The following is a 27929-nucleotide window of genomic DNA, read 5'->3' as shown; positions in this document are numbered from 1 at the left end:
TGAGCAGTCAAGCTCATCTCCTGGCTAGAGCAAACAAAACTAAAACCACATTCCCCGAGCTCAATTTGCTGTTACATCTCAGCTCTGTGGATTGGGAGTTTTCAAGCTTGAAGTCTGGGGATGTAGATGGGTGGCTTTTGGCTGTTAATCTGCTCACACCACATTTGGTACTTGTTTGAACCCCAGTAATTCCTTCAACTGTAGTCAAAAGGATAAATACATTTTGCAGTAAAGGATAAAGTGAACATTGTAAACAGTATGTGGTACCAATATGTTCCCAAATATATATATATATATATATATATATATATATATATATATATATATATATATATATATATATATATATATATATATACATACATACACACACACACTCACACATACACACACACACATACACATACACATACAGAGTTATGAGTCATATGAGTTACGATTTCTGGTGTTGCATTAGAGAAGACTGATGAAAAGGACAAACAAAAACAGAAATGTTTTTCCTTTTCTTTTCTCAAACCCTAATACGAGCATCAGATTTATAGAGTAGTGGCAGCAGGATCCATTTATCACACCGTTTCTTTCTCATTCCTAGGAACCACATTGCAAGTGGTTTAGATTTCCTCACGGACATATTTCACTGAACACTTTTAAGTGTCATCATACAGTACTAGCTGTTAGCTTGTTTTACGCACTTGCTGTAAATTAATTTACAAATTAAATTCATTTTTCTCACCACCGCTAATGTGATAGACTATTTTCTTCCAAAAAAGCGTGTCCTGCCGGCTGTGAGGTGTCTCTGGTGAAGCGGTATCGTTTATGGAACCTTGCTCGGGGTTAGCAGAGTGCTAACAACAGTGACAGAAGTTACACGCGTCTGTCATCTGCAGACACAAGACCAGCTGCCGCAAGAAGACTGACACCAGTACGTAGAGCCTTATTTATTTACTTATTAAATGCATTTGGGACATTTTATGTTTTTTTTGGAGTCCCTGTTTGTAGACAAGCGGTGTGTGTTCAGTCTCTGCCTCTTATTGGATCATTAGTCTCTCTCTGTGTGGTTACAGCGCTCATAACTTACCATATTTAACAGCGAAATTGAAATATATGACATTTAAACAGTCAAACTACGAGTTTTTTGTTCAATTTCAGTGTCTCATCGCCTCAATATACCCACTTGTAGCTCATTCACTAGTGTAAATGATGTAGTTCCAAACACATGTGAACACATGTTCACATTACTATATTATTTGACTTATTATGAATAACCCAATTGGGTTTTTCTTTATTCTGCACAGATAAGTACAATGCCAAAAACATTTTAAAGAATTAGCACTCTTACATCCATGTTTTAAGTTGTTACTCTGGCCATTCATTTTATTACCAGAAGTTGAATTAAAGGTTAAATACTGAAGTTTGCATTAAAAAAAGATAGATATCATGTGTTTACTACGTTTAAAGGATTTTTTTTTAAATTCATAATATCATAAAATTTGATTAATTGTGTTCATGTGAGATCAGTATCAGAAATTGATTGAATGAATGTATTTCTATCTTTTTTTTTACCCCATCTTTTGAGGTTTCATGGACTCAAAAGGATGTACAAATTACAAAGACAAAAACAAACAAAAAATCTGTAAAACAAAAGGTATTTTTAGCGTTTCACAATGATAATTTATAATAACTTTCCTCTTGAGTGATGAAACATTGTCAAAAAGGTTTTTTAAAGATTTGGATCAATCTGGACAGATAGGATGCATCTTCATAAAGGTTTTGCTCTGTTTGCTTCTTCCTCAAAACAACCCTAACAACCACCATGTTTGAATGCAATGTGACACAAAGTCTGAAGAAATTAATGTTACTGTTACTGTTAGGACTATATTCAGAGTTTTCACTTCTTTAAACTGTTTAATATATGATATCAATCTGAGTTTTGTGTACCTTTCTCTTCCAATTTTTCCTTGAAGACATCATGGAGCTCCAGGCAGTGTTGATGGCAGCGGGTGGGGGATCTCGTATGACTGATTTGACTTATAACACCCCCAAACCTATGCTGCCTGTAGGCAACAAACCTCTTATGTGGTATCCCTTGAACCTGCTGGAAAGAGTGGGATTTGAAGGTATAAGCACGAGTTTTATTTTTCATTCAACTTAATCTAAACCTTCTTCTTCTCCTACCACACCTGGCACAACTTGGACACGAGTGGTATTTTTAATTATTTTAATACATCCAAGATGAATGTTTTCACATTGCTAACACTCTGTACTAACACTTTTAAACATAGGGCTTTTTTTAGATCTATGCTACAAAGAAAGTTCAGTTCTAAGTTTTTTGATAATGGAGGATTCTAAATAAGTAAATACATATAAAAAAACATCACATTCACCAAGTTTTAAAATTAACTAAATACAATCTCAGATGAAAGACAAAATATTGCATATTATTTATTTAATAAAAGGTCAGCAAAACCCAGAAATAGTGTTTGAAAAACTAAGCAGAACCCTTAATTTAACAGCTTGTACAATCATCTTTAGCAGCACTGAAATAATATTTTTTTGTATGACTTTATCAGTCTCTCATTGTTGGAGAGAAGTCTAGGCCCAAGTCTGCTTTACACCATTGCTTCAGGTTATAGAGCTGGTCATTCATTTATGCACATTTTTCTTGATTTTCGGCCGCATTAGTTCACACATGTTCCAAAACAAAGTTTCAAAATTAAGCGGATCCACATCTACAATGTGGGTCAGTTTTGTGTCAGTGTGCAAAAAGATCTCCATCCACATTACTCCACTGTAAATATACATATCACACAGTCATCCATGCTCATTGATTATTATGCATACAAGTATAAACAGGCTGAAAACTCTGTTGGAAATAACTTTTGTTGCAGGTTGCACTTATGCTGGCTTTCCTCTTAAGCATGTATGCAGTTTAATTAGTCTGAAGATGTGTGCGTTTAGCCTCCCGCAAAGGATCATTGCAAAACTTGAATGGTTCCTTTTATTCTTTTTTTTTTTTAAGCCACTATGTTGTACATTTGCAGTTGCGCTTCAGATTATTTGTTATGTCGCATGATTTAGTGAATCTTTCACTGTCACACTGACCGCCACATTTAACTTACAATACTTTGCTATTCAGAAGAGTTCACAGATGACACAGATTTGGATCTTGACTGTTTTCCACTTGTGAATTATACTTGTCACTTTAGAGTAAGCACTTTCAAATTATTTGAAAATAGCCTTATAGCCCTTAAAAAATGTATTGCAGCAGCTATTTCTCATTTAAAATAATTGCTGATGTCTTTCCTCCCTGGAAATGTGTTAATACACACATGAAAGTCCCACACCATCAGACCACTAAAACCTCTGCTTTTGTAAAGATACTTACACTTGGTAATTGATTAATTGATTGATTAATCAAGTTCATTCGATTACTATCAGCTGTGTCATATTTATCCTTTTATTTCATATTAAATCATAGCCTCTACTTTGTTGTCCACATACTGCTTCTGCATTTTGCTTAATTTGATGTTAAATAAATAGCACTGTAATGTATTATGTAACATGCTGTTGGTCATCTAAGGTGTTTTATTTTGATTTTATGACGTCTTAAGAGCCAGGGGCAGCACAGTGGTGTTTAGTTGTATTGTGCCCTCACAGAGAGTTGGTTACTTTTCATGAGTCTGCATGTCCTAACTGTGCTTGTGTAGTTTTTCCTCTTAATTCTCCAGTTTCCCCCTAAAGCCCCAAAAACATGCATGTGTGGGTCATTGGTTTTGAAAGTAGTTGTATCTGACTATAAAGTGCCCGATCAGTAGGGATGGGCGATTTGGACTAAAAAATGTATCACGATAATTTCTGGCATTTAACCCGATAACGATAAAAATGTCGATAAAAAAAATACCAATTCAACTCCTTTTTAACTATAAATCTATCTCGCTCTCAGATCTGCCATGTTTGTTACACAAAAACGTCATCGGGAATTTATCTTTCTTTCTTTCTTTCTTTCTTTCTTTCTTTCTTTCTTTCTTTCTTTCTTTCTTTCTTTCTTTCTTTCTTTCTTTCTTTCTTTCTTTCTGGCTCATTTCTTTCTTTCTTTCTTTCTTTCTGGCTCATTTCTTTCTTTCTTTCTTTCTTTCTTTCTGGCTCATTTCTTTCTTTCTTTCTTTCTTTCTTTCTTTCTTTCTTTCTTTCTTTCTTTCTGTCTTTCTTTCTGGCTCATTTCTTTCTTTCTTTCTTTCTTTCTTTCTTTCTTTCTTTCTTTCTGTCTTCTTTCTTTCTGTCTTTCTTTCAGGCTCATTTCTTTCTTTCTTTCTTTCTTTCTTTCTTTCAGGCTCATTTCTTTCTTTCTTTCTTTCTTTCTTTCAGGCTCATTTCTTTCTTTCTTTCTTTCTTTCTTTCTTTCTTTCTTTCTTTCTTTCTTTCTTTCAGGCTCATATCTTTCTTTCTTTCTTTCTTTCTTGCTCATTTCCTCCTTCCTTCCTTCCTTCCAACTCCCGTTGATTTATCGTTTTTACCACGAGATGACAAATTCTTACCATGGGGAATTTTTTTATTAAAATTAAATGATTAAAATATCGCCCATTCCTACCGATCAGTTGTCTTCTCACTTTTTGGTATGAGTCCCCTGCACTCACCTGTTGGCTCTTTAATTTAATACATATTTTAGTATCATGTAGTATCATGTAGTATGTTTTAAGTGGCTTTACACAATACATAACTCCATCCACAACTCAAGCCAAATTGTAAATCTAATAAACATTTAAAGCAGCAAAGAAGATCTTTCTTCCATGTTAAAGTATCAGTTTCAATTTAAAAATAATATTTACTTATTTTTAGGACCCTAAGAACATATTAGCTTTCAAACTGTGCTGTATTTTGTAATCCTCCTTTCAACAGCTGCCAGCAGGTTATTAGCCATTGTCAGGTGTGCAGTTCCTGTCTAGATTTCGTCCAGATTTCAGACTTGCATGCAGCAGGTCGACAAACCCAACTCTCATGAAGGAGCAACTTCTTTTTTTTTCAGCCCCAGAGTGGTGTTCTTGCCAGTAAATTGGACTGTTTGTTATAAAAGCCTGTATTTCCTCACTAGTCGAAATAAAAGTTGCTTTCTATGCATATCATCCTGTGTGGCCAGCAGTTTACTGTGAGCAGCCTGCTAGCCAAAGCTTTGCAATTAGATTTTACTGGCCTGACACAGCTAGACTGAACAAATGCCCAGTAGAAACCATGTTATGCAGACAAGGCTAATTAAAACTGACAGACTCTGCTATGTTTGGGATTCGTAAAGTGGACTCGTAATATTACTACTGTACCTACTTTATTAAAAAAAAGTGAAAAAGCAGTGATTGTAGCTCGATTTTAGTTTAACAGCATGTGTCTGCTTTTTAAACGTCTCATTTGACTGGTCTTTTTATTAAACTGTTTTTAATAAAATTTTTGGATTGTGGATTGTGTTTTCAGAGGTGATTGTGATCACAACAAAAGAGGTCCAGAAGTTCATGAGCACAGACTTTAAAAAGAAGTTTGACGTGAAGATGAGACTAGACGTGGTTTGTATCCAGGAAGACGGTGACATGGGCACTGCTGACGCTCTCAGACACATCCAGCAGAAGATCAAGGTGCGTTTATTTTTTGCACTCCAGTTTCTCAAATACTTGTTAGTGGCAAAAAGAGACTTTTATTGTAATTGCATGATAACTTATTTCTTATGGCATTCACCATTTTTTGTTATCATTATCATTGAAACTATTTACATATGTGGAAAAAAAACTTGTATTTTACCATAGACTGAACTTAAAGGGGACCTATTATGGCATCTAATACCTATTTTAAACAGGCCTTGAATGTCTCAAAAACAAGCTTTTGATTGTTTTTGCTAAATAAATTAGAAATTCAGTCTCTAAGCCATGTCTTTATCTTCCCCGTTTCTAACCTCCTCCTCTGTGCGGGATTCTGAGTGGGCGGGGAGGCTATGATAATGAGGCTCGGTGCTGATTGGCTGCCTGACGCGAATGACACGATACACCGCTACGAAAAAATGGCGGAAGCTCCGGCCGGTGGAGTTAGTTGTGGGCGTAGTTTTACGCATCGCTCCTGTCGTGACGTCACGACAGGAGCAGAATCTGAACGGCTCGTAGAAGCCACATTACAATGGATGGCTCATCCGGGCGGCTGTACAGACACTGCAGAATCTGGTTGCTTTCCTCCTTTTCTGAGTTGGCAGGCTGAGGGGAGACCACTTTATATGTGTTAAAGCAAGAAAAAAACGTGTTTTTCACAATGGGTCCCCTTTAAATAATGCCATTATCCATCATGACATCACCCACTAATTGGTTGAGTATTGTTCGGCCCCTGTTCGGCGTTTTACACATGTATGATGGATTGATCTGAGAATCCTTGAGCAAAGAACATTTCTAGCGTGTAGCAGACAGTTAGACCACTCACCTGAGTACTATTACAGGTGAAAATAATTCAAAAGCACCACAAAAGGCTATTTCATGTCAAAACATAGTTTTTTTGTCATTTAAAAAAAGAATATTTCCTTACTTGTAAGAACCAACAACTGGCTCTCCTTTTTTCCTGAGCCTACGATCCTACAGTTGAGATCATGGCAGAGGCAACCAAGACTCAAGAAAGTATTGATGGAAGAGAAAATGAGAAAGGAACAAAGCAAGAGAGCAAAAGCATCTTACAGTGTCGTAAGAGTGAATCAGTGACCACCGCTCCTGATAGGGGTCTCTGATTTCTACATATTGCAATCTCAGTTTTTCTGCTTAAAAATGATATTGCTCAAGTTTTATTGTATTTTATTAATGTGGCCAATGCTAACAAGCCAATACTAAATGACAAGGTTAAAGAGGGAGTGGAAATTTAGCAAAAAGGTTGCAACACAAGTCCAGGTGTGTGTCTATCTGCTCCACTGGTTGCATACTAATCCATACCTCTACCTCTTCCTGAAAGCCGAAGGCTGAAATTTAAACGTTTTAAAGTATAGACATATATCCACAGGGTCTCACGCACACACACATGCGCACATGCTGTCTTGGTATCCATGACCCTTAACTCCAATTTCCAGACCACCCCCCTGTCCCGTATTCTCCCTGTTGATCCCTCCGACCCTCCATTCATCCGATTCCCTTTAAACAGATGAGGTCATGGCTGAGAATCAAACCACTGCCAGTTTACTCGGAGCTCGGTTTATTCTCACGTGGTGGCCGTGCACATCTGTGCAGCATTTGTGTTTGGGTATGTTAGGGTCTATGGTGTCCCTCTGTGTATGTCATGGTTCTGACCGGCGGGCTGTGACGATGAAGACACGTTTGTAGGAGGCTGTGCGTACTGCAGACGTGGGGATGGAGCACAAAAGCAGTTGTTTGTTACTCAGGATTTTTAAATGGATGAAAAAAAAAATCTGAATATCAACTGATTGTAAATATTGTGACTTGTCAAGAAATATAATGGCTGTAAAATGCACCATACAGGGGAATGAAATAGGAGCCATAGGTGAGGGAGTGTGAAAAAAAAAAATGTAGCTAGCAACATATGCTACCTATTATTTCAGCACATTTGTTGTTTGAAGATCTTTTGGGATTTAGGTTCAAATTATTCATTCAGCTTTAAGACGCATTACAGCAGTGATATAATAAACATAACAGGAAAGCTGTTGGTGGATCAAGATTATGTAGTGATTAAACATGTCAAGATCATTAACTACTGCAGATGATTATCACACAAGGTACATATGATTAATTAACTGTATTTTCATTTCATGTCATTTTAATTACTGATACCCTAATTTTTTTACATGTTTATGTGAAACATGTATCGCATTAAAGTTTGATTTTATTTGGGTTGAAACTAAAACCTGCCCAGAGAAATGCTGTTGTGTTTGGCTTTGCTTTGATGAGTATTGACCTTAATCTTTGAGATTAATTTGAGCAATTATCAAAAGTACATCTACACAAACAAATGGTATCATTGAACCGTATCAGGTCAGAGACATTCATTTATAAAAAAAAAAAAAAAAAGAAAGTAAGACACCCAGTTTTTTGCACAGGTGAATGAAAACTGCTCTAACAATTGTGTAAAACAATCAGTCAAGTAGATTGTCATCGTGTGAATTCGTACAGTAATAATTGTGACTCTTCATCCACTGTGACTCACTTTGAAATGTTCCCAATGAGAGACTGAATGGCCAGGTGTTTTTGGATAAGTGGGTTCAAGTTTCAGCATGTGGGAAGTAGTGACATCTGCTGGTGCAAATTACAAAATGGAAACAAGGTAATAAGTTCCACCCTTCCCAAAAACTACTGTGACTGAGAAAACACGGCAGAGCGATTGCGCTAGAACCAGTGTTTAGTTTGTCCTCTTTGGGGTACTAAAGCACAATTATGAATATTACATTATATTTCTATCAAGAAGTCATCACGATACACATTGGTACCTTAACTTCTTTTCTGGTTTCACAATATGCCTCTATATAAAAATATTTTTTTTATTATTGCAAAAGCTTTTCTTGATAGAAGTTTGGTATGTCAACATTTACACACGTTTAAACAACACTGGCTCCTGCATGCTCCTATTGAAAATCATTCAGTTCCTAATCCTTCATGCAGCTTGCAAGATTAGAGGCATTGAGTTACACGCACTCACACGCTGCAGGGTGATGAGTGAAGGACTGTATCCACGGCTTGCAAAATCCCAGCATGACGTTCACTCCCTCTGTCAAACTGATGCATCAGCACAGTATGGACACACCGAAACACCTACTCTTGTCTTTATGCAAACACCATGAGGGGATTTGGTGGAAGCTATTACACAAAATCCAGGAATCAGTGTACACTCCGATTGAGCGCAGTAGGTCACTCCTCTTTATTACTGAAAAGAGAGATTACAGGCAGCATATTTTGTTTTGTTCGCTGTTCAAACAGTTAGTTACATAAAGGTGGACAAATATGCTGATTAATGCCTAGGTCTTTCACAATAAGCCAAACTAGTGAAAGGAGGACTTACATGCACTTTTTGCTTTGTATGCTTAAAGTCTCCTTGACATTTTCATAATCATTCAGACTTAATCACCTGGTAAAATAAATGTATATGCATCAAAAGAACTAAATATTCATTCTGATGCTGCTCCTTCTGAGTATGTATAAGACTAGAGAGAAAAGGTGAAGAAAGAAACTTGAGAGAAAAGGTGAAGAAAGAGAGCCTTGAGAGATAAAGCAGACGCCTTTCATGAGAAGAACGTTGTAAATATCCAAGCTTCAGTGTCTTATCTTTTCCTGTTTCTTTCCCTCACTTAACAAGCTTACCTTAGATATCCCCCTGTATCAGCTTCATCTTATTCTTTGCTTTGGACTATCTGTTGAAACAAGAGCAAGTCTTAAGTCAGGGTGACACATAAATATTAGATATTTTGAAGATACATTTTTTGGAGGAGTTATCAGAGAAGGGTTTTGTTTTCATAAGGCCTGTATAAATTATCAATGTAATTTTCATACAGAGGGAAAAAGTTACTAATCTACAGAAGGTCACGTGTGATTTATATGGTAACAAACTGCACATTAAAGGAGGTAAAGAAGAATTAACTATGCTTGAGTACTTAGCCATAATTTATCTTGTTTGATTTTAGTTTTTACAAAGAAATTTGCTATCAGCCATATTGAAATCAGCCATTCAGACCTTTAAGACTATCGCCAATTTTAATTGGTACAAGCACATATGATCATCTTTCCATCTGGACTGTAAAGGACAAAAAGTTAATCTTTTTCTTTCTTTATTCCTTGACAGATTCTGTTGCTTCATGACGGTGGTTTACCTCAGTCCTTGTATATTTAGAGACGTATTTAATGTTGGTAAAAGTGGATGCTGAGAAAATTGCCATGCATTCTCAGAAGATATTCTCAAAGTGGGTGAAGATTGTGTAAGCAGTCATTTTGGACTGAAGTCTGCTTCCACTGGGACAAGTGTGTGTCTGTGTGTGTGATTCTTTTTTTTTTTTTTTTGTGAGCATCAGTGTGTGTGGTCCTGACCTGTCCAGTGATCTTGGCTGTTGAAAGACCAAAGTGTCTCCGTCTCTCCAGCTGACTCCACTCTGCTGTCGCCTCCGAGTGTGTGCCTGTGTGTGTGGGCTGCGAGCACATTCTTTTTGATTGCGTGAATGTGTGTGTGTGTGTGTGTGTGTGTGGATCCAGTCGCACATACTTGTGTGCTCTGTTTCTGAACATGTGTGCAAGCTTGTCAGTCCGTGATAGAGGGAGAAGAGAGTTAAAAGATCTGAGTCTTGGTGTCTGGAGATGTCCTGCAGACACCTCCAGCTTTGCTGTGGCAGCTTCCTGTCGCCAGGACCAGACGAGGATATGATTGAAGTTAAATCTGGGTCACCTAGGTGACCCTCGATCCGGCTGATACTGCTCCTACTGATTCATTAACAAAAAAAACCCAAACTGTACTAAAATCTTTCAATTTGCGCATTTAAATTAGTTTAATTTCTTTGAAAAACCTCAAGCCTGGTACAGCCTGACTTTCGTGTAATGTTTTAGAATATTGTGGAACATGAGGTCAAAGTCTGATTTAAAACAAAAGCTTGACACTAACAAAATAAGATGGATACTAACCAGTGAAAGCTTTTTAGTTTTCCAGAAAGCCTCATGGTTTCAGTATGCTTTCAAAATGAAGCTTTAGGTCTCAACGGTTTGGGATCATCAGTATGTTTTGATTATTATTGGAGGGATCTTTATGCTTGTACTTGTATACTACACTTAAAATGATGGTGAAACTTAAAAGTATGCTGCTCATAAGGTAATTTAATACATTTATAGATATACATTGTTTTTTATCATCTCAACTGTAGTTGTAGGCTCTGCCCATGCCTTCTTTCTGCTCTTTCCTCTCTCATTCTGTCCTTTCCATCACCGACAGAGCAGCAAGGTCTCTGTCATTAAGGCTGCTAGCACTAATGGTGGGATTAGTTCCTATGCTGACAGCCTTCATCGCTGGACAGACAGATGGATACCGCAGACACACAAATCTGGGGACACCCACGTGTTTCGTGTTTTAAACTTGCTGATGGCATATGTTTATTCGTCAATTAGTTTCAACAAAAGCTGTATACTTTAAACTTTGTGACATGCGTTGCTGCACATTATTTATTCCAGCTATGATTTGTAACTGGAACACCAGCTTGTGACTAGATTGTCGGATGTTTTATCAAGTGTCAGTGAGTATGATGGAAAAGATATGAGGTATGGAGTTTTTTGCATGTAAATACTGAGCTCATTGTTTAAAAACAAAAAAAAAAGGAAAAATATAGTTCCAGTACAAAAAGATTTAACAGAATTGAGAAAACATTTTGAAAACACAACTATGCTATTTCCTCCCATTAATTGAGCATTTATAGATGCAAATTAGATTGTTTGTTGTGGCACAAATCGTTTTTGTAAGAAGTTTAAGCCAATAATATTTTTTTTGTTTTGTCAAAACTCAATTCTCTGCAAGGTGAATCATATTAAAGTATTTTACTAAAAAAAACTAGAGCACAATATCATAATTGGAGAATTGGATCTGCACGGGAAAAACTGACATACTTTTAAACAAAAGCACATGAAGCAAAACAGGGTCAACTACTGTTTAAATCACTTTAAGACAAAGCCTGCGAGTGTTGACCAGGAACAGATCATCCTCTTTGTTTTACTCTTTCATTGTCTGTTTCCATATTCTGTTCAGTATCGAATGTTACACAGTCCTCGTGTCCTGAGTGGGACATGTTTATATAGCACATTGTCGCCATATACATTCATGTGTAGTCTACACACATCTAGTCTCCCTCTGAATTATATTGTATGGGTGTCTTTGTCTCTTTGCGTGAGTGCGTGTCGTTGGGTAGCAATTGAAATATGTATATAGTACTGAGGTTTTGTGATTAAAAGCTAGAAAGCTGTATTTTAGAGGCCATAATCTCTATACTTCATGAAGCAAACAAGAGTCCCAACAAACCAGATTATTTGCTGTGTTTAAGATGTTGTCACATATTGCAGTAATACAGTAAAATTACAGAACTGGCCTGGCTTCTTTTTTTTTCCCTCCCCCCCTCTGCAACATTTCTCCACAGACTGACGTCCTGGTCATTAGTTGTGACTTGATAACCGACGTGGCGCTTCATGAGGTGGTCGACCTTTTCAGAGCCCACAATGCAACACTGGCCATGTTAATGAGCAGAGCCCATGAATTCACAGAGACGGTCCCCGGCCAGAAGGGCAAGAAAAAGACAGGTAATGGAAAGTAAATCATTTCTTATAGGAGATGAAGCATCATCCTCATGAGGTCATTCTGTGCACTTAAGCGCAAATCAGTACAACTGCAAGTAAAGAAAATATTGTAATATTGTGAAACACTGAAACGATCATGTATGTTTTCCCCAGCTGAGCAGAGAGACTTTGTTGGTGTGGATCAGTCAGGGCAGAGGCTGCTCTTCATGGCCAATGAGGCAGATCTGGAAGATGGGCTCTCAGTTAGGAAATCCATCATGAGAAAGTAAGTCGAAGAAAAAATTATAGCAGATGTTACCAGACCTTTACTGATATATGTGTACAATCACGCCAGTCATGGCTAACTGTACGCATGAATACCCAGTCAAGTCTGACATATTATTTTGGACCAGGACAATTGCACAACTTGAAATGAAAACTATTCACGTCACTTTATTAGCAAAAACTCATTGATGTTAATTCTGCAAGCTGCTCTGTGTACCGTACACTTGTATGTTGTCTATTTTTAAATTCAAATCCAGACTGTAGATCAGTGTCAGTGTCTTGGGTTTTACTGAAGATAGGTTATTCTTTTTCTTCAGCAGAGCAGATATTTAGGTTTTTAATCAAAAATAGTGTGATTTAAGTTTCTGTGCTAAATGATTTAGGCACAAGAAAAGTACTTTTAGGTGGGTTTTGGTTTCTCAGTTCTAAAATGCATGTATGTGTGAGAGTGGGTGTTTGGGAGCTCGTAAATACTTCACGGAGCCAAAGCCACTGTAAATTCTGGCCCACAAGAGAAGAACCAGAGCAGCTGTTCACATGCTTCCTTTCACAGGGAACTTACACATGTGTGTATACAAAATTGGGAGGAAAAAAAAAAACAAATTTCTATATAAAACAACACCAGAACTGCTTGTATTAAGGCTCATAAGAGAACAGCTAGCACCACCTCAAGGCAGACTGTTGGAGAGAAAACAGTCACACATTGTGACGGTGTTATGGAAACGCATAGATTCCATAGATAAACATTTATGGCTCTCGGTGAAAGCCCTCCAACCTTAAAGTTACTTATGATCATTTATATGCTCACATGTCACAGGACCACACCAGACAGATATAAAAAGAGAAGAAAAAAACATCTCTCAGCATGGAGTATTTATTAAAGTGACTGGACTGGAGAGATCCTGCAGTTCTGGTTTTCTATAACACCCCAGGTAGTTTTTACAACATCGGACTGTTTTGAGCATCAGTACTTTCCAGCCAAAAGTCACAATATATTTGCACAACATAGATACATTTTTCTGGAATGCATTTTTTTTGTATTTTTAATATGCATATAGCAAAATTAAAAAAAAAAAAAAAAAAAAAAGTGTCCACATCAACTTCTCATGTTTAAAAAATATTTCTGTATTTTATCCCCCAGCAGAGCTTGTCAGTCTGCTTTTCTGTTGTTAAAATTTTCTTTTGTATTAGTTGAGTTAGTTTTTTCTGGAATTCCTCTTTTTTTTTTTTTTTTTTTGGTGAGGTTCTTTTAGTCCAAATTTATTTTTTCATACATTATTTTAGCTTTATCTTGGTCGTGTTGAGAGACTTGTTTAGTTTCTCAACACGACCAGTCATCTGTTCTCTTATCCTACCTCAGCCCCATGAATTTTTTTTTTCTTTTCCTTCCCGATGGTTTCCACATGGCTGAGATGTGTTCATGCAAACCAGTCTGCGCATTTGAATTTATTTGACCTGGAAATCACTTAAAAAGGTGTGAAAGAACTCCAGCTGAGCTTCATATGGTACATTACAGCTTCACTAGTCAGGGGTAGACATACTGATACAGCTAACTGATATGACCTTGTGCCAGTATGCTGATTTAAAGGAAAAATAGATAAGGCAACATTTTTGCAAAATAACTGTCTAGCGTATTTAACTAACCTGGATTTGTTTCAGCTTATGATGTTGAAATAGTAATAATTCAGCGAGACAATGAATTGAGAAAGCTCTGGATGAGACATTTGAAAAGTATTTAATGTTGTGATGGAGGTTGTGAAACCTGACACTGATGCACCTTGACCTTGGCATTCACATTGAATTTGGGTTGTTTTGGTTACCATTCATATTATTCGTCTCTTGAATTTGACATCAATTATTTTTCCTATTGTGACTATATCCAGGGAGGTAGAGTAAAGTCCTTTGGACCCTAAACTTCTGAATGAAATGTACAACTTTAGTTATGGGAACATCAAGCTGCTTGGAGATGACCTTTCACGCTCTAGGTTGCTTGTCTACAATTTTCCACGGTGGAGTAAGACAAATTGCATCAATAAACATACACAAGCATCATCAATGTGAAATATGGGTGACGGTGGCAAAGTAACAAAGACACTTGACCAAAATTACTACACCAAGGTTTTAAAAAATAAAAAAGGAAAACATATTGAAGTGAGAAAACAGATGAACTGTACCTCTGGTACAAAGAAAGTTCAGGAGATACAGGAAACATACTGACAGGATAACAGACGCACAGTCCAGTCTGTTTTTCTCCACCATGATGTTGAAGCGAATTCAGTCAGAATATGGTTAATCCGAACTGGGAAATCTACAAATCCATCCAAATTTCTTTTTAGCTCTGGACTGAAAAAGTTAGACTGAAGACTGAAAAATAGGCCCTCATGATCACAGTTAAGATGGACATTTTCTCTCATCTCTCGTAGCGATGGATAGATCTCTAGGAATGCTTTAAACCTTTACAGGTCCAGAGCAACTGTACAAACAGGCATTGTTTCACTCTTGCATCAACTTCAACTATCTGCCGAGCAGCTAAAGGCATTGAGGTGTCTGATAAACTTCTGCAGTATTTATGGTATAAAGTTAAACTTTAAAATGTTCTATCTTCAATGGAAGGAGAACATTTGAGAGCTGTTACAAATCAGTTCCCATTAAGCCATGCGTTATTTTCCATGAGCCACAAGAATATAACGAAAGAAAGGAAAATGTTTGGATTGTGATTTTTCGCTGGAAAACATTTTGGTAGTTTAGTTTCAGTGAAGAACACAGCCTGATCACACCACCAAGACCACATAATTTCTCAAAAAGCAGAGATGTAATCCTGAGGCCACCAGACCAGACCTCCTCTGACCTTTGATTGCATGTAGAAATTCTGTCCATAAAAGTTATGAACAAAATTGGTGACAAAGGGCAGCCCTGACGGAGTCCAACTCCCGCTCAGAGCGAATCCAATGCGCTACTGACAATTGGGACCAAACACTCGTTCCCTTTGCATCGGGATTCTGTGGTTTGTAACAACAGACCGAGTATATTCCTGCATATTCCTGGAGCGGCTCCCACGCAGTACCCGGAGGGACATGGTCGAATGCTTCCTCCAGATCCACGGAGTACGTATGGAGCTGCTGGGCAAACTCCCATGCCCTCTCAAGGATCCTAGCGAGGGTGGAGAGCTGTTCCAGTGTTCCACAGTCAGGACAGAACCCGCATTGTTCCCTCTGAATCCAAAGTTTGATGATCAATCAGACTTTCCTATCCAGCACTGGTGCACACACCTTAGAGGGGGCTGAGGAGTGTCATGCTCAGGTAATCAGGAAACACCCACTTACTTAAAAGAGTCTGCCAATCCAGAGGCCCCTCTCCTGATGTCCATGCAGGTTTGCCAAGGAGTGTCAACCATTCATATACTGTGTTTTGTATAACTCAGGAAAATGTCTTCCGTACTTAATTAGTATTAACTATGATGACATGTTTATTTTGGTAGCTATAGTTGAATGCTCTAAAAAGTCATAAGCCCTTCAGCCCTGTTGGATCTGCATCAAAAACCTGCCTAATGAGAGCATTAATGGTCATTCTGCTACGGCTGACTCATCATCTGCTGTGGGATTTTAGTTGTAACTAAGTAAGACGTTATTCTGTGCGAGTTTGTGTGTGCTCGAGAGGAAGAAAGATGTGACTCCTCTCTCCAGCTGAGGCCTTTATAGTGGGTCATTAATCCAAAGGTTGAGTCATCCTTGCCTACAAAGACACTAAATTCCTGCTCTCCTTGACAAAGAACTGTGCAGCGCTGGCAGCATCCAGAAATTGCTTGAAGAGATGAGATGTTTGTAAATGTTAGCAAAACCAACATGTTTGGAGCTGTATGTTCGAATATTTCCATACAATGAAATTTAAAAAAACCCCACACAAAATAGGCATGTCAATACTTTTAAAATTTTCTTGAGTTAAAAATGCATTTTTTCCTGTATCATATTTGTAAGAATATTAAGAAAGGCCTTTACATTGTCCAGCCTTTTTATACTTATACTTCAACACCTGTTAGCACGGTAATAAACAAGCCCACATGGATGCAGTCTTCTTGTCCTTGAACACTTGAGATGAGTTTAGCACTTTGCTACTTTACACTTGATTGTAAGCTGTCCAGCAGGACTCTTGTCTCCTGCCTGCCTGCAGGTGCCAAACAGTGATGTCACATGCTGGGTGTTCCCATAAATTTCACTTGACACCCATTCTACACTCACAGAGACGTACACCTGGGAGATATTATGTGAATAAATACATTTAACAAACACCCGCAGAGCATTTCTGTGCGTGCAGGAACATGTGTTTTTATGCTTTTGATTGTAATACCTTTACACAGATGAATACACACTTGGTCTGATTTATGGCTTTCAGCATCTGGTTGTAAATGACCAAGCAGCAATCCTCCTGAGTTGCTCTGGTTACTGCGGAGCTGGTGAAGAGAGTTAAAGGAAGAAAAATGAGAAAGCGTGAAAATTGTCAAGGCGACTTTTTAGATGGAAGTAGAGATGAGGGGGGAGGGGTGCAGCGAGGGATTTTTGCTTTTTATTTTTCCCGAAATACACATTGTTTATACTATGTTTTCTTGATTACTGCATATTTTTTTTCCTGCCACTAATTTAGCCATCAGCTGGAATCATCCTATAAACAAGCCACAGTCACATGGCAAAGATGCGGCTAATTTCTTTCAAAGTTGTTTCCACTTATTGTGCCGTTGAATTAGAACCTACCTTGTAAATAATCTGCAGCAATCAAAGGCTGTGTTAAGTGTATTTCAGCCACCGTGAGCTTCAGTCAGATTATGTATTTACCTTCCTTCTGACCTATTCAATTAAGAAGTAAACATTGCTCATGTAATATCACCGGTCTCATTGCTCATATTAGTGGTTCTGACAGTTTTATTGGTTTAACAGCGCCACACACATATCAACAGCAGCTCCATTAATAAGGGATGGTTGACTTGGAAAATGCCAAAGTACCGGTAGTTAAAGTGTAAGAAAGCGAGTGAATATGTCTCTGGTTTTCATCCTTTCCATATTAACAGACCTTATATTAATGTTTTATCCTTTTTGTCCGACTTCTATATTTTGTATGTATTAAATATATGGAGAAAGCAAGTTTCTAAATGAAACTTTGTCGTACAAAAGTAGTACCAGTACTGAAGTTTGGATCTGAACATAGTGTCTGCTTTTGATTTGGCCAAAGTCATGTTGCTGTTTAGTAATAACGAGACACAGACATCAATCTACTTTTACAAAATTCCAAATCACTGCAGCATACTTTGAAAAACTGTAAGCAGTAATCAGGGGAGCTATATGGCATTAATTGTATAGGCTCTGAAACATATAAAACCTGTTATGATCCTTTTAGGAAAAATATGCCCCACAGTTTTATTATGTAATGATTGAAAGGATGGGGGAGCAAAGGGATAGGTAGTCAGAGGGGGTGAAGGGGCGAAGATTGATTTGTTTATAAGAAACCTGAAGGATGACAATGTTCTCTTTCGTTCTCGCTTCATAAATGTCACTTTTCAACTCGGGGGGCCGCCGTGTGTCCATATGGGGATAAATGTGTCAATGAGGGAATTCATGAGAGGGTGTCTGTATGCATGTTGCCCATCAGTCAACAAAAACCTGCCTCGTGGGCCGTTGTCTCACTGGCGACTGCTCTGTGAGCGGCGTCAGCGGCAGCTGACAGAGGACGATACACAGATGTCTCTATTCTCTGATCTTTATGTAGGTCTTTAGATCTTGTAAAACGTTACCGTCCTGTGTCAAGCTGGGGGTGAATTTAAAAATTGGTTTTAGTAAATAAGAGGCAGCTTTGAAAAATAAATAAATGAAATAAGCAAGAGAGGAAAATAATCAAATGAAATTGTCCGGAGGAAGTAGCCAGTGTTAAGCTGCTGAAAGCGTTGCCCCGCCTGAGTGCTGTGTGGTAAAATCCAGTTTATCATGATTGAACATATGATGTACTCTTGGAGTTCTTTTAACCTAAGAAAGCTTTAAAAAATCAGATGCTTTGGCTCTCTTTGACCAGTTTTTTTCTTCTTACCTGCAGACATCCCAGGTTGCATATGAAGACCGGCCTCGTGGACGCTCACCTCTACTGCCTGAAAAAGGCAGTCGTTGATTTTCTCACAGAAAACAAGTGAGTTAACGCATAAACGGAGACTTGGCTGTTCCGCTCTGAATTCATGCTAATAATCTTTCCAGATAATTAAAACTTTTATCAGTGCACATCTACTTTTTGAGAGGCATTTGTCAGTATATTTAAAAGGAGACTTTTCTAAGGTTTGCTCATGTTCCTGTGTCTCCACTTGTACTTGTACTCTCAATCAGGACTTACTCTGTAGCAAGTGTTGAGCACGGTTACGTGTTGTGTAGGGCTTTGAAAGGTTGTTTTCGCTGGGTATTCCAGTGAGGTGTTAATTTGTTTTACTATGTGCCACCGAGACAAGCTGTTAGACCTTTTGCCTCTGAAGTGAAGCAGTGGGACAGGGAGCTTTCTGAGGCTGCCCAGAGTCTATGTTCCCCTTATAGACGGCCGCTATGACGTCAGCATTTAGTGACTGTTTAACAAAGAGAACTGTTTCAGTGAAATGAAACGGCTAATTATTTCATTCACAGTCCACTGCACTTGGATCATTTCATTAACGACAAACTTTATTTCAGTATTTTTTGTTTTTTTGTAGAAAATACAGTTTTTAAGTAGAAAAAGCTGGTTAGTAATGCACAGCATTTTCCCCCAATAGAAAAACATAAAAGCAAATATTAACTTGGATGAACTTTTAATCATTTTAACAGTTAAATTATCTCAGAAGCAAATGTAATCAGTGCTACTCTTCCTTTTGTGTTTTACAAACTAATAATTAGGGGAAAGATGGCAAGCTGAAAAATTGTAAATATTAGGGAAAACTGTATTACTGGACAATTAGGAAATCCATGTGAACTGGCTGCATGTTGAGGGTCTTATCCACGCCAGTGGAACAGCTTGCTTTTCTTCTCCCTCTTCTGCCTCTGCTGCTTCCTCCTCAAAGGAATTGGACACCAGTGCTGAATAAGTCCGAAAAAAGCTGCACGCTTTTCATTCAAGTAGACCTCTTGAATTGGGTTTCTGGTTCCCCCAGTATTACGATCAATATTTTAGGCCCCAGTATCTTTACTGCCGGTCAACGCAACCATGTCCGCGCTCTAGTTGACGTGTCGTCACTGCCATACTTTCCTGTTTTACCCATTACTCTTGACTAGAATAATTATTGGAAATTGTTGGGAATAACGCCTAAAAGAAGTACTGATCGTGTTCTCAAAAGATGTTTGGGGATGAGTTATCGCTAATATATATTCTGAAAAATTATCTCATCAAAAACTGGGCGCCGGATAATAAATCAGATGATGGAAATCATTGTTAATGAGCTTCAGGTTGAAATAGAAACTGTTCTCACCAAACTACTTTTACACAGTAAATCCAGAGTAAAACCCACAAATATCATTGATGCACACTCTGCCGCCACTATATATCCTCTCTCTTGTTAGATGACTCATTTCTTTCTTCAGCTCCTTTCTTGGGCTTTCTTTTCATCGCTCCTCTCAGCCTCCCCTCCTTCTTCCACCGTGTTCTTTCTGTTTCTTGTTCAAGGACAGAAATAGACAGAGTAACTGTTGTTTTTCTCCTGTTATTCAGATGGAAATTCTAATCTCCTTTTTAAAAGAAAGTAAGAGAAGGAAAGTGGAGGGGGCAGGAGGGTGGGGAGGGGGGATTGAAGAGGAACACTGAGCACGGCGCGGTGTAGTCCAGAGAGGAGGAAATGTAGAAGAAGATGAGGATGTTGCCTCCTGATTTGAGTTTTAAGTCAACGGAAGAATATGTGGTGATCATCCAAGTGTTTATGTTGTTGTCCAGTTGATGCTTGATGTTCAAAAAACCTATTAGATTACTTTTATATCATGCACTTACAAGTCAGATGTACTATTGTTGCTCATGACATTTAATTACCTTTGAATTTCAACTGTCACATGAAAATGAATGAGGTAATTTGTGACACCTCTTCTTGAATCCTAGGTCCATTTCATCGATCCGCGGTGAGCTGGTGCCATATTTGGTGCGCAAGCAGTTTTCTAAAACGATAAACAGTCAGAAAACGAAGGAGGACTCGGAAGATCAGACCCAGAAAAAGGACCACAGCTCTACAGATCACGGTTATTATTTTACACGGATGCATCACAGCTTCACACATCACAGTCAGAGGAAGAGAGCATGTGAAAGTCACAGTGGTGCAGCCTCTGGATCTCACTCTGACACCAGCAAAGAGGACACAGGGATGTGTACCACATATACAGTACAGACCAAAGGTTTGGACACACCTTCTCATTCAAACAAATGGGGAAGGGTTTCCAAACTTTTGGTCTGTACTGTATGTTTACCAAAATGGGGACAATGCCAGAGTCCTTGTTTCTGTTTGGTTTCATCTTGTCATTTTAACTTCCTGTGTTTTTCCTCTTCCTAGAGCTCTTCATCTCATCGCGGGACGAGCCTCTCCTCCAGCTGGCCCAGGAGCGCTCCTGCTGGAACGACCACCACGGTGACATGAGTGAAGCTTACCACGGCGGAAAGCTGCGCTGCTATGTTCACATTATGGACCAGGGCCTGTGCTACCGAGTTAACACACTGGCTGCTTATATAGAGGCCAACAGGCTGGTGAGTCACACATAAGTCTGCTCCATTGCAGGCCTACATTTAATCATTGCTTCTCTCTACATTTACTTAAATATTTATTTTTTAAATACATTTTTACTGCATGACTTGGTTCATTTGAGTTTCTTCTCTCTTTTTATTTATTTTTTCACCAATAGGCCCCAAAGCTGTTTGAAGAGCCAGCAGTCCACCCATCTTCTGTCGTTTCTGAGAGATGTCAGGTAAGTAGAACCCATAAATCCGAGTCTTACTTCATATCCTTGTCAAATAGCATTTGTCTTTTGATTGATGTGACAATTTGTGTTGCACCTTCAGGTGGGATCAGACAGTATCATCGGAGCTCTGTGTCAGATAGCAGATAAGACATCCATAAAAAGATCCACTATTGGAAACCACACCATTGTGAAAGAAAAGGTCAAAGTCGCCAACTCCATAATCATGCACGGGGTCACCATTGAGGAGGGGTGAGTCCCTGACACACCTGTGCACACCTGTTGAGGACATCTACTTTACAACCCGGAGCCCTTCAAAAGACAAAAAAAATGTTGAAATGTTTGAGCAAAAACTCCACTGTTCTCAAAATGAGCAATGTTTCATATAAAAGCAGTGGTATGCAGATGGGGTGTGTTTGTGTGTGTGTGCGTTTGTCTTTGAGCGTTAGGCAGATGCTTGTGGATGTGTGTTCCCGTTGATAGGAGGTGTAGCTGGTTTTGTTTTCTGTGCTCTCTGAGGTCAAATAAGGATCGCTGTGTTAACAAAGCATCTATTGGTGTGCAGCCAGCCAGAGACCAGTTCCAAACAAACACAGAGCTGCTGAAGTGAAACACAACATCCATACATTTCAGTTAGCCCCTAATTTACTCACCTATACTCAAGTTTCCCGCTGGTTGGAGAACCCAGGAAGTCTTAATGACGCATTCCTATTTTTATTTATTCATTTAATTCCAGATGTATCTTCCAGGGCAGTGTCCTCTGCAATGATCTTTCCAATAATCAGAATAGAAACAACAGAGAATTATTGTGCCCTCTTGTCTCTCTTTTGAAAAATTTGCCTTCAAAAGCATATTGAGTTTTTGTTTTTTTTTCATTTCACCTTCTTTAAAGGGAAAATGAGTCCCTTTCAGACTAACACATAGGTTGATACAAAAACCTGTAAGATATTGTAATTATTATTTAAACAAGTCTTCATACGGATACAGCACAATACGTAGCATTTCATGCCCTCAACTGCAGCGTGCAGTTACACTTAATAGAGCTGACAGCTTTCTCGGGGAACAAAAAGTGGGCTTGTTCAGGGAGCGACGGTGGCTACTGTAGCATTAGCATGTAGATTGATCTGTTGAGTCTCTGAACCAGGAATCTCGGTGGAAAGAGAATCATCTTGGCCTCAAGTCCGGATTTTAATGCACTTATTCACTGGCTCCTTTTCTTTCATCTCAATTTCTTACTCCTCCCTCTCTTTTCTTTCCACCAAGGCCTCAACACCATCGTGCACTCTTTCTATCTCCCCATCTCTTCTTAAGCTTTACAGGGACCCCAGCCAGCCAGCATGGGGACCCTCATCATGCCCATGTAGGTGCACGCACAAAGCCATGAAAGAATGAGAGAGACGGGAGAAGAGAAGAAAGAAGCGAGGGGAACGCAAGCTAGTGCGCAAGAAAAGAAATTGCAATTCTTTCTTTTCTTGCTTTGAGGACATAAGAAGGAAGGAGAAAGAAGGAAAGAAAGAGCCAGTATGAGGGGATTAGCAGACCCCAGCCATGTCACAGAAACCCCTCACATTTCTGGTTTCTTTGTTTGGAGCTGACCAGAGCTTGTTGACAAAGCACTGCATGTTTGGGAAGGGGGATACTAAGGGTCAACTTTATGGGGGGGGTTGGCACAGGAGGTGGGGGTTGATGTGTGTATGTGTTTGTGTACATGTGTGTTTGTGTGATAGGGAGGGAGGAGGAGGTGGGGGGGGGGGTCATGACAAGGAGGAGCCCTGGTGTTAGTAATTAGTGGTGTTTCAGCTTCGAAGCTTCTTTGGTGGTCTCTCCTTCTCTCTAATGTTACAAAACTCTGAATCTTGTAATCTCCCATCACCAAGTACCACCAGCACCTCCTAGGTAGTCACTTAAACACACACACACACACACACACACACACACACACACACACACACACACACACACACACACACACACACACACCCACACACACATTTTTCTCCTGTCTCCCTCCAGGCCTAACCACCTTAATAGAATGGGCCAATACAAACCGGTCTGTGTGTGAGGTACGAAGGGCCAAGTGTGTGTGCGTCACTACCTGGGCAAGACCAACATGTGTTCTCCACTGGGCTTCCCGAGAAACTGAAATACACACATTCTCCATCCCACACACACTCGCGCATACACGCCCTTCACGGTTAGCCGACGGCGGACACACAAGACCGTCTGTGTGTCTTTCCCAAAACTTTATGGTGATGGTTTGGCTGAATGTGAGCATGGACGGTGGGTTGGCATTGCCAACTCAGGTGGGACTGCAGCACAGTGCCAACATGGTCTTAGTACACACAGGCATGCACAAAGTAGCCCGCTGTTATTACTTCATATAAATGTTAATGTCATGTCATTAAGTTCAGTTGATTGGGGATTTCAGAGTTTTCAGAGCAGGTGTGAGACTCCTGATGAGGAAACAGTCTGAGCTCCAGTGTGACACTCTGTCAACCGGCTACGGACAGGCAGCCAGCTGTGGAAGGCTGTGGAGGAAGGTTCTCGGGCCCGTCTGTGTGTGAATGTGTGTTTATGTGTACATAAGTTCCCACAGAACAAGCAGCCGAATTGAAAAATAATGTTTTGACACTAATGAATCACTGCCTCACCGCTCGCAGGTGCCGCGGAAGGGAAATACCGGCTGCTGCTTCATTACTGTCATGTAACTTTGAATATTAAGTAACTAAAAAATAGAATGAAGTCAATCTGAAATATCAAATACAAGAAATTCCACTTCATTCAGTCCAGGTAAACTGAAATGTCCAAAAAAGAAACTGTATACAAGTTCAAATATGACCAAACTTGTGCCGCGGAGATCCAAAATTCTGCCTTTTCTTTAAGCTGAGCACTTCTGCATCTGGTTTCACTTTTCTCCACTCTACCTGAAGGAGTGCTAATCTGTTAATGTTGGCTCTCCACGGACGGCCACCTCTACATGCGGAAGATTGGTGTCCAGCAAACGTGACTGTACAAATCGAACATGTATTTTTATTTGATCAATTTTTTTGTTTCCAGGTGTAACATCCAGGGCAGTGTCCTCTGCAGTAACGCAGTGATTGGCCGAGGCGCCGACCTCAAGTACTGTCTGGTGGGAAGCGGACAGCGGATCGAACCAGAAGGTGAGAAACCGCCATCATTCTAGTCGTGCTGGTAAACTTGTAGTTTGTAATATCTGTACGTTTGTTAACGAGCCTTGTTCATTATTATTGGCTCGGAGATGCAGGGAATCTTCTTCTTTTATTACTTACTAGCTGTTGACAAAACAGTTTCCGCACAAGGTGAGTGGTTTCAAGAATCACGTGATGTGAAGACAAGAGTTTCACCCGCTCGTCACCCGCTCGAATGTATCCAGTGTCAGAGATCAAATTTCAGTTTTGGCATTTTAGAAGGTTAAGCAGAGGGAAAAAAACTGAGTGTTCAGAAATAAACGGAAAATTGATTCAGCCAATGTAGGATGGATGGCTTTGATAAAGATGGAAATGATGCTGAAAAAGGAGGCAGTGGAGACACAAAGTGATCAAAATACCAACTAGTTTGTGTCAATGTAACACAGTCTTCTCTGGCGGATTCGAATAAACCTTCATGTATGTGGTGCCAAGCGGTTGCGCCAACTAGAAAAGTTTCTTCATTCTGAACTCTGATTTGTCAGAGATTTTTTTTTCCTAATCCGCTTGTCCCCAAAGCTAACTGAGCTCTGTGTGTGTGTGTGTGTGTGTGCGTGTGTCTCTCTCACATTGATGGAGAGGTTAGAGAGCAGGGCCAGAACAGGACCACCCGGAATTCAACAGCAGCGGCCTGCAGCTACATCCATGCAAACACACACACACACACACGTGCACGCACACACACACACACACACACACACACACACACACACACACACACACACACACACACGAAAGAAGGAGGGAGCCAGCGCTGCTGCCAGACTGAGCAGTCTTATTGAGTGAACAACGGGGTGTTCCGAGTAACAAATGTCTGAATATGAGCTAAAATCTTCTTAAAAAATGAAACAGTTGAGGCCTCTTTGGAGTATCCAGGGTTTGAATGCTTTACAACAAAACTTATCTTGTATTTGCTTCTTTTGCCAGTTTTTGTAATTCCACAGTTGCTGACATTAAGTTACTGAACTCAGGAATCTTGAACCCCTGATTGTTTTTGCATAAACTGTCACTAAAGTTCAGTCACACAAAGCTTCAGCGTCTTGTTCTGTAATGGAGCAACTTTGTCTCAAAGGCCTGTGTCCTTTTTCTTTTAAATACATTAAAAATAAGAATGAAATAAAGTATACATTTAAACCATTGCAAATGGAAGAAGGAGCCCAAGTATAATGATCTTTGAATCATCAAGATTATTATTATTATCTGGCATATTAAGGTTTTGGCATAATATCAAAAATCACATAAAAATAATAACATACACATCACTATCTGGCAATGCAGTGTTTTTTTTTTGTTTTTTTTTTGTTTGTTTTTTATCAATTTGTCACAGTAAGTCCGTCAGTCCTGGGAGATTGAGTCTTCCTGTTCAGATCAGATAATTGGATTTATTATATCTCGCATTGAAAATAAACCTCCCCTTCTCTTCTTTTCTTTTTTTTTTATAGTGTATTTACATTGTAATGTTTGAAGAAGCACAAGATAGATTGTTGCTACCAATAAAGCTGGCTGACCGTAGGCTGCTGAGGATATTACACACCCACTCTACGGCTGAAGCTGTTGGCAGCCAAAGACCACCCTGACAGCCTGACACACATGCACATGCTGCGCTCACAATAGTCCATCAGGTGTGGACATTTTAAAGAACATCCTTCCCCTCTGTGGGCTACAAAACCCGACTTGGAGTGATACACTAACCATGAAGAGATAGGCGGCGCTTTCCTCCCACATCACGCACTGGCGTTATGATAATATCAAGTTACTGCATTCTTGTCAACATTCAAGACTTGCTCTTCATAATAACAAAACCCATTCAGCAGAAATATGTAAATCCGTATCTTGATGCATCTACAAACCAAAATAGTTTCTGACAAATGATGTGGCCCAAACCGAGTAACCCTTCCTCCCTTTCTCTCCAGTCACTCCTTGCCTCCCTTTCCCTCTCCTGCTGTCCAATGCTCCATTTGTCGTCTCCTCCAGACAACAGTGGATAAGCTCATTCTGAGCAAGAGATTCCTTCACACTAAAACCTGTCTGTGTGGAGGGAACGTTGCTCCCTGCCATCATTTGCTTTGGATCAAAACCGATTCTTGGAGATGGAGCGAGAGAGGAGGTTCACAAGGAGGAGTTGTGGCTGTGCTTTTTGTGCTAAACTAGTGTTGGGGTGAGAAAGATCATACTCTGTTTCAGCCATCATCTGCTTCTCTTTGTGAGGTTCAGTTTAGCAGTCATGTGATGCAAGTTCATAACACTTAAAATTCCGCCGCCGATATCCAATAAATTACAGGATAACACAACAGATGTGCACATTGTAGATCTTGCTTAGCGAGTCTTTCCAAGCTGCCAAGTAGCCATAGTTTTCAAAATTTGAATAATATAACTTGGAGCATTTGGATTTCCTTTTTTTTTTTCTCTCCATTTTTTCTGACTGTTGCACGGTCCGGCCTCGGACTTAACTCACTGGGACATGCGCTCCTGGGAACATTTGCACATGTCTTGAATGTTTTCTGCTTGTGAATAAAATGTCTCGGTGTAGGATGATGGACACCAAATTGTTTGGAAATAGGCTCATAACACTTTCCAAACTGATGTGTAACAACAACTGTTTCTCTAAGATTCCGTCTTGACGTTGAACTTCTGTCTTTACAAAAGTTGTTACGTTTGCTGGTGATTGAAACCAAGTGAATTTGATCAATCGCACCTGCCACGTACCCTATTAATTCCTCAGGAACCAGTAAGGGCACGCTTTATTTTCCACATACCGGTACTTGTTTCTGGATGTTGGCGTAGGTTTCTGTTAAATAAATGACACAATTTTATATGAATAATTCATAATTTTGTTCAGGGCAAGGCTTTGGGGTGTTGCACATTTTTGAATCCGTTCAGTCTGCTTTTGGGTGGTTTCATTAACGTCAGGGGTGCTAAAACATGTTTCCCTTGGAGAACCTTTGAGATTTTTGTGGACTTCCAAGCTGTGCCATTGATTTCATTTTCTCTTCTGTTTTTTTTTATTCTTTCTTTCATTTTAAATGTTTCTCTCCTCCTCAGCTGAGCGGACTAACGAGGTCATTGTTGGAACAGACCAGCTCATGGAGATCTAGCTTTTACGGAGAAGAAACGACGTTGCCTCATTAACAGACCAGAGAGCGACACCTGATGACCCAGCTGACTGACCAATGAGAAGCCTGGACACTGCTTGATAGAGATACTCATTATTATTATTAATAGTTTTCTTTTTGTATTGTGTCCAAATAAAGACAAAACTGGCTTCAACTCAC

General features: G+C 39.3%; 1 protein-coding gene across 1 annotated transcript; it reads left to right on the top strand.

Moving 5' to 3' along the window:
- Positions 1-646: 646 nt before the first annotated feature.
- Positions 647-27929, top strand: eif2b3 (eukaryotic translation initiation factor 2B, subunit 3 gamma). Its single transcript, XM_061732256.1, has 12 exons — positions 647-922; positions 1965-2117; positions 5461-5618; positions 12110-12269; positions 12420-12531; positions 18606-18695; positions 20607-20743; positions 21052-21242; positions 21398-21460; positions 21555-21703; positions 24509-24612; positions 27700-27929. Exons 2-12 carry the CDS (start codon positions 1970-1972, stop codon positions 27750-27752), a joined length of 1365 nt encoding a protein of 454 aa, XP_061588240.1. The 5' UTR covers positions 647-922; positions 1965-1969; the 3' UTR covers positions 27753-27929.

This window comes from Cololabis saira, chromosome 10 (assembly GCF_033807715.1).
Source record: "Cololabis saira isolate AMF1-May2022 chromosome 10, fColSai1.1, whole genome shotgun sequence".
Classification (NCBI taxonomy): Eukaryota; Metazoa; Chordata; class Actinopteri; order Beloniformes; family Belonidae; genus Cololabis; species Cololabis saira.
Note: the sequence above shows the minus strand (reverse complement) of the source record. Positions and strands in the feature narration are given on the sequence as shown.